At 30.6% G+C, this 10461-nt stretch overlaps 1 protein-coding gene and 1 long non-coding RNA gene across 2 annotated transcripts in view; one reads left to right on the top strand and one right to left on the bottom strand.

The window, feature by feature from the left end:
• The window catches only part of LOC106678720 (facilitated trehalose transporter Tret1), a 14220-nt gene extending 9684 nt beyond the window's left edge, over window positions 1-4536 (bottom strand). The window contains exon 1 of the mRNA XM_067051270.1: window positions 4381-4536. Within this exon, the coding sequence (XP_066907371.1) occupies window positions 4381-4536 (156 nt within the window). The remainder of the gene's footprint in view (window positions 1-4380) is intronic.
• Window positions 4537-6043: 1507 nt separating this feature from the next.
• LOC136796743 (uncharacterized) lies at window positions 6044-8961 on the top strand. Its single transcript, XR_010844484.1, has 3 exons — window positions 6044-6125; window positions 6200-8294; window positions 8369-8961. It is a non-coding gene; the product is annotated as an uncharacterized lncRNA (long non-coding RNA).
• Window positions 8962-10461: the final 1500 nt, after the last annotated feature.

Below are 10461 nucleotides of genomic sequence, written 5' to 3'. Positions count from 1 at the left end.
TATATATATATAAACTTACATCATAGTACTTTCTTTTGAAAATAAATACGTTTTTTTTTTCAGAACTTATCTTTGAAAGATTAACAAACCTATCAAGACTTACATCTCAACCATAAACGTGTTTACGGGAATTTTTTTTTAATGGTAGATGCATAAAAAAATATCTCATCAGTCAAAATTTAAAGTGTTATGTGGAGTTACGTTTGATTGTTTTTTTATAAAATTGGCAAATAAGTAGGTCGATTGATTTTATATAAGAACATCAATGCTGATATGTGATCTCAGCTAAATCCAACTATACCCTAAATCCATTTTTTTATAATTTTTGTTTGCTTTAATTCCTCGTTGGTATTCCAAATTCTCTATCCCAGGCTAAAAGGATTTATTTTCAAAACCCTTTATGACCTAAAGGGTTTATAAAGTTTAATCAGGCTTAAAATAACGAACAAATTTCCATGTTAAAAAATATTTTGGATCGTTCCGGGCTTGAGGTGGAATTAATAAATGATTCGGAAATAAATTGGTATAGCCGCTTAAAGACAATATTTGACAACGGATTTTCTTAAAAAAAAAAGTTTTGTTTAAACAAAAATAAAGGGTATTATAAAAAAAACAATGTTTTTTTAATCCTTTACTAAAGTATTTTCATAGCCGCGTCATATAAATTTATTTTATATTATTTTTAAATATATATTTTTAGAGGCATTTATGTTATTTTGAAGAGATCTTTATATCTTGATCTTATATTTTGAAGTCCTACACAAAATTTAAAATTTAGGACTACCCTAAAATTCTATGACAATAAACTCATCATAAACAATTTTTTAATACCATTATTGAATAAAGAAATTAAATTTCTTTGGTATTCTGCAATATTTTAAAGAAAAAAATGGATTTCCCGTATTTTAACATAGCATTTCTTATCAAAAATATTTGATTTTATTATTTATTTTATAGCTTGATAAATTTACTACCTAACGATCCATAGAATTCGAATACTCCTTTGACATCAACTTATACTCTTATTCCAGCAATTCTTTTCATGATTTCGTTCATATCTTCAATCCACTTTCTCCAATGTCTCCTTGATTAATATCTAAATATCATTTACATGTAGAGAAATACTGGGCAATTTTCGTCCAATCAATTAAGGTTTTGACCATTCCGCATGCAGGACCAAATACGGCGAAATTTCACAATAATTAATGGAACAGTTTACCACGGCGAACGATATTTAACAACCGCTTGTGGTAATTGTTGACAATTAGGTAATTATAGTTAACTCCACACCGCCGCTGCGTGGTCTGGTCCGTCATTACCATAAGTTCCCACCCTTTTCATCAGCTTATAGCATGCACTGTATTGACAAATATCCTCAAAGACTATCATCGAGAAAGAGAAAGTAATGCATGAATTATCTACTTAATGAATATACCGTTAGTACCCTATTGATTTTGTTTAGCAACTAATAAGCATAATATAATTTATAACTATTTTTAGTCAATTGTACAAATAGAAATCCATTGATTTATTATATATTTATTTTAAACAACATTATTCAGATTGTAGGCATAGAAAGATAACCTTCTTTAACTAAGTGAGGGACCCCGGCCATTTTAAGATATGGGCCCCTTAAGATTAATTTTTGAACAAATTTTGATTATCAATATAAATAAACAAGATGAGAGTTGGAATAATTATTTTATTTTTAAAAGTAAAATAAAAATATATTTACAAAAATTATTTGATGATTTTTGATTATTGAAATTATGAATTACCTTTTCAAATTATGTTTCTTTGAGTACATCAATTTGTATTCAGATCAGTGGTAAACTGTGCTACTAACTCCAACGATCCGCGTTCGAATCCGGCTGTGGTGAATAATTATGTTCTGTTATACTGTAGGCGTGAGTCAACCTTGTGGGTTCTGAAGCCCTACTGGGGTCCGCCCACTCTCATAAAGAATATCATTAATTGAGGAAAATCTGGCGGTTGAGCGTGATCTTGAAAAAATCACCTCCCAGTCTAAGCGTTTTTCTAAAACCAGTCCTTAACAAGTTACTGACCACATGACCCTCAATGGGTAGTATCGGTGCACATTAAACCAATATACGGAAGGCTATTCAAAATAATTTTGTAGATCTCACTTGAAGCATATTTCAAATATATAATGATTATAAAAGAAAGTAATTGAAAAAAAAATTCACGCAGGGCCCTGTTTCATAATAAAGTACAAACTAATACTATTAGTCTTGTAGATTTATCTTAATTCAATTACACAGACTTGTACAATAGTAACTTCTACTTTAGTATTTTTTAATTCCTGTAATATCACTAATAGTCATCCCTATCATGAAAAAAATAAGTATTAGTATTATTACCACACTAGTTTCTACACTTGCACTATGAACTAATAATATTAGCTTTCATTATGAAACAGGGCCCAGGTCATTTTATTTAAATATTAAAAAGCATTAGGCTTGATCGATTAACAATGAGATTATTATGCAATAAAATATAAAGCATATAAATATAATAGAAACAAATATATATAGTTAGGATATTATTGAAAGATTCCAAAAACAAATCCTTTAGTACCTCAAAAACTCGTAAATAACTATAAGTGGGGAATGCAATATTTTTACCATTTGAAAGTAACACATTAATATTATAAAGACAATAAAAATTACATATATAATATTTTGAATATTTACGATCGCCTGATCCAATTACCTTTAAGAGGAAAAATAATCTTTAGCATTTGGTGAAAGCGCCTAAGTTGTAATAATATGGAGAAAGTATATATTAGAGGAATAAGGAAATCTTCCGGCTCCTATGAAATGGATATTTGCAACCGCAAATATATAAAATTCGCTTTCTAATGAAATTGGGGAATCTACCTGTAATAAAAATATACCGAGTTACGTAAAATATAAGCCACTTTAATATAGTTGTTAAATATTTATTTAATGCAATAGATTTAAACAGGGCGGTGCCATAACCCAACTCTCCTTATAAGCAAATATGACTAAGGCCACGCCCCTTGAAGGCAACTTTATGTTGGAGTTAATAAATTTCGCACATTAATGCAATTATCTGTAAAACCGTCCATTTAACGACAAATGTGAAGAGAATAGAAATTTGTAGTAAATGTTATTTTTAATAATTTGGTATATCTATTATTAAAATCCACTGAGCTTTTCTCGAAAAATGCATGATTTTTTATCTCTCTTCATACTCATTTCAATGTGAATATTAAGAATCACAAAATTTATTTACTGTTCTAAAAAGTAAGGGTTGAATTTAAAATTAAATTAACTAGCAAAGCTGCGATGTAATGTCAAAAGTCCATATCATCACACAATATCATTTAAAATTATTACGGGAGCTCTTAAAAATGTTTTGTAATACCTATTTGAAAGGGAAAAATTAAAATTTTTAAATCAATGTAATAACTTCTCAGTATAGTATTTTAATTTAGCAAAATAACCTTCCAGAATATTATTATTACAATTATCAGGGGATATTATTGACCTTTAAATGAAAACTCTTCAATGAGGTTCCGCAGAAAATTATGTTTCACAGCAGAAGAACTTTAAGGTTCCTATGCAATCTTCTCTCTTTTCAAGGTTCTCTCCCGTTAACTATTACTAAAACTTAATAACGTGATTTTTTTTACTAATTTCTGGGTTTGAAATGTGTTCTGATGGTTTTTGTCATTAAAATTTCTCATAAAGAACTCTTCAGTGTTTGAATATAAGGTTAAGTTATACTCAAAATCTGAAACCTCTGGGCTCTTCATATGCATAGGTACGTTCTTTTAATTGCATTAAAAAATTGGATAATAGTTCCCAAGAACTTTTCTAACCAAGCAGGTTGTGTTATCAATTATACTGAATGAGAAAACGGTCGACTAGGCCCCGACCTACACTGAAAAGGTTTCGTCGAGAGTTAGTAAATTGAGCGATGGGTAATTGAGTGATGTGATACTATTAATGCAGTAATATTATTGATAGTATATGTCATTATTCAAAACAGTAGAATATAATACTGAGTACATGCTCTACTACTGTATTGGTGTAGGGCTTGGGTGGTGTTACGAAAAAATTGCTTTTTTAAAATTCAATTCTTTATCTCGTTAAAGTGCCAGTTTTTCTAACAGAAATTGAAGTTTTTTTTTTTTAAGAAATTGAATGTGACTATATTTGTTATATATTTTTTTGTTTCTATATATAACTATATTTCTTATATATTTTTGTATTCCTATATGTAATTATATTTCTTATATATTTTTGTAATCCTATATTTACTATATATATATTTGACTGAATGAGATAGTAGAGAGGACCATGACATGCAGCACAACTCCTGAGTACTGACCTGCCTTAAGGAACTCCCCCTCTTCCTCTTGACCCCCGGGAGTAGCCTGGCAGACCCTTCCTTAGCCACCCTGTCGATGACGATCGGCTTCCCCGGCTGGGTCACCAAGGCCTTCAGGCTCTCCAGGTCCACTCTGCTCCCGCTTCCAGTCTTCATCTGCAACAAGATTAACATTTTAATAAAATAGAAACTTTTAAAATATATGATGGAGATTTAATTAAAATAACATAAGTGAAATTTATCATTAAAATGAAATAATAAATTAGTAATTTTACTACTTATGTAATAACTAGAAGCGGATTTGCGCACTGACCGCTACAATCGAGTCCAGTTAAGGTAGAAAATATATATTCTCTTTTATTAGCCGTGAATCGACTCTAGGATTGGAGTACTCTCCAACGGTACATCCATCCCAGCTTCTATAAAGTAGATACCTATAGTCCGTTCCAAGAGACGAAAGAAACTGGATAAAAAAGAACAAATGAACTGCGGATGGAGTGACATTCTCTCCTTGATTCCTCTAGTCTCGTGGGATGGTCTATAGCCCTTTAGTGGGTTGGGAAAAATTATCTCGGTTTAAGTTGCTACTTAAAAAAAAAAAAAAACACCACCTTATTTAATCATTGTTCAAGAAACAGTCAGTTGTTGTCAACTGTTGAACCCAAGACCCTTTGTGGATTCAGGTTTATTTATTTATTTGCTTATTAACAACTTTGAAAAGTTTTTTTATTACATTCTTAAGGATTTTCACAATATGTTTCATGCTCTTTATTGTACACGTGTACCTCTCAACGCGTACCCCAATCCCAGAATCAAGTTATCTGAACGTTCTCTAGTTGAAGTACATTAGGGCAATAACGCCTAGTGAGAACACAAAAAAAAACAAAAAAACATTTTTCACAAAACAGAAATAACATGAATATTAAAAGTAATTATTCATTTTTTTAAAATTTGTTTTGGAATGTCAATAGCCGTTATTTTTATCGGGAATGATCTGATTTCACTTTTTCTGAATTTATGTGCGATAAAATGTATGAGCGAAACAGAATGCTACCTACCCCGTTGCTTGGGGCAAGGCCTATGAATATTGTGGGTTCAATTCCCGTCTGGAACAGTTAATATTTATTTCTGGACGTTCTCTAGAAATGAATCTAGACAAATCTTGGTCAGTACGCGGAGGCAACTTTGGTAACCGTCAGGGGTTGGCAAAAAGGCCCACTTACCGGACTTGCCCTCCCCCCACCAGATACAAATACAAATACAAATACACCATGGCTTACATAATTTCCGCATTCATGACAATAAAAAAAAATATGCGGACGTATTGTTTTAAAAGTTTCGAAATGGATCATTAGCGACAAAAGAAAGTGACATTGTATCGCGCAAATTTCATCAGTGATTTTATTGTCCCGCCTTCCTGTCTGTTCGAGCTCTATCTGGCATACTATTGTCTCGGGCTGAAACAAGTTGAAGAGAAATCGCGGAAATAAATTTAAATGGTGGGTCATAATGATTTAGTGATGTCAATTTAGAAACCATTAATAGTTCATTAATGGGGAAAAAAATATATATATGTAAAGATGCTTACCTTCAGGCTCTAACCTACCCCCACCTCTAAATAACAATTAAGTGCGGTTAACACATGTTTTAAATGAAATAACCGCTGAGACTGTTATTTGCCATTTATAATGTAAGAGTGTTACAGAGTGTTACTAAAGACTATGAGAACTGATTTTGTTTTATAGGTATGTATAGTTAAAGATATAATGTATTATTTAATTTGAACTTGTCATTAATTAATAAAACAATTGTTTTATAGCAAAAGAAGTTTATAGTCTTGAAGTCTATAACTAACACAAGATTATAAATCAGTTCTTATCTAAAGATGAAAAACCAAGTAAAATTCCACATAATAAAGGAAGATGATGGGGTAAAAGTACTAAGTAGTAAGTACTATAAAAAATGCTTGCAAGAACTTGACACGAAGTGGTGAATACAGAAATGTAATAGTTACTTTAACTCCTGAAATTTTTGAAGTGTATTTTGATTCGGATAACAACGCTGTATTCAAAGATTATTTTTTAGAAGAGCAGGTTAAAATAGAGCAGCTAGGTAACTTAGCAACACCTGAACTGTCCACAAACCAAGCAGATCTACTCGAATTAGTCCAAAATTTAAAAACAAAAATTGAAAAGAAGGAATTAAATTTATCACAAATTTCATCATTGTTTGTTATTGACAGATTTCAGGGTAAAAATCAAAATTCGGCTGACTGGTTATTGAGGTATGAACAAGAATGTGAACGTCACAATGTGAAAAGCGATGACAAAAAAATACAACTTTTACGCATATTTTTAGAGGAAAATGCTATTGAATGGTGTAATGGTACGCTTATAAAGTTAACTATACAGTGTAAGTGGATGGATTGGCGTTATTCATTTCTAACGACTTATGCTGACAAAAGTTGGAAGACAGTTAAGAATGCGTATGGGTTTCATTTTCTGGGTGGATCCCTTATGGATTATGCTTTAAAAAAGAGAGACTGCTGTTAGAGGTAGAAGATGACATGACCGATCGATCAAGAATCAACCATGTAGTTGTTGGACAGCCGGTTCATATTCAAGATCGGCTGGACAAAGACGAAATTAATTCAACAGAGAAATTGATGAACCAATTACGACAATATGATTCCGTCGACCCTAAGTTAAATAAGGAAAATAACAATACAGTATCTCAAATTAATAAACAAAACCATCCAAATAAGCTTAATATTGGTCAAAAACAATATGATAAGAAGAAGCCTTGTGTGATTTGTGAACCTCTCGGTAAACCTGGTCGATTTCATCCTATCGAATTATGCAGGAATAAGACAACACACTATTCAGAACCAAGAAATGTTAATTCAACTGAATTTGATAAGACTAAAGAAAAAAAATAGATGTGACACCACTAATTCTTTTAGAGGTTATTCTTAATAAAAATAAAGTAATTACTGGAGTGTATGACACAGGTTCGAATATAACATTGGTTAATTCAAAACTTCTTGAAAATGTTAAAAATAACCAATCGAAAATAGGCAATTATTTAAAACAGTTAATAGTGTATATATGAAATAAGTCATAATAAAAAATAAATCTAAACCTGAAAATTCATAACATCGAAAAAGAAATAGAAGCATATGTAATTAAAAATAATAATTTTACATATGATCTTTTACTTGGATTAGATGCTATTCAAAAATTCCATCTCTACCATAACGATCAATTGAACATTTTTCAACGTCTCGATAATGACATAATAAATGCTTCTCATGCTCAATGCTTCCCAGAAATAAAAATATTACTGGAGAAAGACAGAGTGAAGAAAAAAATATGCAATTTTTAAATTTGAATGAAAATACCAACATTGATGATATATTACAACATTTAGATAAAGAAAAAAAAGAAGAATTGGGAAAAATAATAAAGAAGCACTCATCAGTTTTCGCCATGAACAAGTACGATATTGGTCGAGTTAATAGTCACGAAGCTCACATAGAATTGTTAGAAAGTAAATACATCTAAAAAAAAAAACACTATAGGTGTTCTATTTCAGATCAAAACGAAATTGAGGAACAAATCAAACAATTATTAAAGAGTAGACTAATTGAAGAATCAAATTATCCATTTGGAGCACCTGTAACTCTAGCTTATAAAAAAGAGGAAGGTCCGCGAACTCGCCTATGAATTGATTTTCGAGAGCTAAACAAACTTCTCATACCAGCCCCTCTCATACCCCCACCTCTAAATAACAATTAAGTGCGATTAACACATGTTTTAAATAAAATAACCTCTGAGACTGTTATATGCCATTTATAATTGTAAGAGTGATACAGAGTGGTACTAAAGACTATAAGAACTGATTTTGTTTTATAGGTATGTATAGTTAAAGATATAATGTGTTATTTAATTTGAACTTGTCATTAATTAATAAAACAATTGTTTTATAGCAAAAGAAGTTTATAGTCTTGAAGTCTATAACTAACACAAGATTATATATATATATTAAGTAATTATGGCTTGGAGAAAAGAAACATAGATTGCTTTTAATTTATTAACATCCTTCAATTTTGATATTTTGTCCCATTAATAACGTGATATAGATAACCTCCCGCTTTAGAACAAAAACTGCCTAATACATTACTTATAGAAATTCTTCAAATGTTAAAAAATATCCACCTTAGAAAATGTTTAAAAGATACTCTAGACAATTGATTACTTACCGTTACAATGGAATATCGATACAGACTACTAACACAGTATATAGCTCCTATTTTAATACAGGATTATATTTTCAATTACACTGGTTGGCTTTGAGGATGAAGTGATCCAAAAAAAAAATAAAAGATTAAAATATTTTAAGATTATATTTATTTATTACGTCAAAGATTAAGACATTGCATCAATTAAGGTCAAGATTGTATCATATAACATCATGTACACCTTAATGGGTCTAGGTTGCATCATATGTTTGGACTTTGTTTAATCTTGGTAATTTAATTTTATGGCTGTCATAAATATAATATTGTTTTTAGAGCGGTTATTAAGGGGTATCACTTTCAATATCACGATTCTTTGCTTTGTTGTTTTTGCGAATCTTTTGTTTTATAGGCCATAAATTACAGGGTTTTGCTTTGGGTTATTCTGAAGTTTCTAATGATTTTGTTTGTTTAGTAATGATAGCAGTTAGCTGAAACGGTTTGATACAAAGCATTAAATGTTTAAGTTAGAGGATAAATGTATTTCATCATCCATTTCATAACTTTGATCATTGAAGTCATAAAAAAAAAATAATAATAATAAATCCAAAGTTATGTATGTGATAGCATTAATTATAATATTTGAATACGTTATTTTTTAATTACTCTTTTTCAAGGAGAGATAATAAAAATACAAATTTTAATGCCAGTGCTGCGGAGTTCCTTCCTTCGTTGTAAACAAAGGAAATGAATCATATTCATCGCGACAAACAAATGAACTGAACAACAAAAAGATTAAGTGTCGGTTCCTGAATAAGTTATAATGAAACTAATTTAAGTTCCGGAGAGAAATTAACCATCATGTATCAATTAGATCACGCGAATACATCGTCATCGGTCTTTTTTTAATTGAACCTCCGTCATCCCAGGAAGCATCCTAAGCCAATACCAGCTGATATGTAGAGCCGATACAGGAAAAACTCAGTAGGATTCTACGAAGAACTTATCGCGCTTCTAATATTAGTTCGGACTAAATCACTCGTTTCAGTTGTACCCCTTTTATTAGACGTAGGATATATACGCCAGTATACTTGGTGTTTCCCTGTTTTTACCGTTCTTCTTTTTCATATATACCTCGTTTTGACAAAAAATAAATAAATAATTTTATTTATTCTAGACACATTTATATGGAGCAATAACGCTTGGTATCGTGCATTATTAATTTATGTAAATGACTTTTAATTTATTACTCTTATTGAATATCAATATTTGTAACCATATGTAAGCTATTTATTGTACTGGCTTACTCTTATCAGGATGGCAATTATCCAATCATTTTATATACTGGACCAAAAATGTTTAAAGTTATTACGGATTTTTTTCTATAACATGGTAATTAGTAAAAGCATAAGCTCTAAAAAAAATTTTTAAAAAATCTACAATCCTTATTAATTAAAAAAAAACAAAAATTAAATTTTTGCTGCTACAACTCATGAAGAATTTTTTCCAATTAAGGGTACCCACCCACTTCGTGAGGCTGGGTGGACGGTGGACCCCGCATGGCTACAGTGGAACAGAAAATATTTATCTGCAACAGCTGGATTCGAACCCGAGTTCTTGGAGTCCTTGAAGTTAGTTACAAAGTGCCTTATCACTGAGTTACCCGCTCCCTCTTATTATATTTATGCTATACAATTCCATTCATTATATAAAATCCCAATTCAATAATCGAAATACTTCAAGATAGTTTCCAAAACTTTTATCAATGTAAAATAAAATTTTATGTTATTACAAACCGACGTTTCGGAGCACTCCGTCTTCTGGGTCTATTTTTCTTTTACAGT

The sequence above is a fragment of the Halyomorpha halys genome, unplaced genomic scaffold (genome assembly GCF_000696795.3).
Source record: "Halyomorpha halys isolate HHAL.00 unplaced genomic scaffold, Hhal_1.1 Scaffold157.1, whole genome shotgun sequence".
In the NCBI taxonomy this organism is placed as follows: Eukaryota; Metazoa; Arthropoda; class Insecta; order Hemiptera; family Pentatomidae; genus Halyomorpha; species Halyomorpha halys.
Note: the sequence above shows the minus strand (reverse complement) of the source record. Positions and strands in the feature narration are given on the sequence as shown.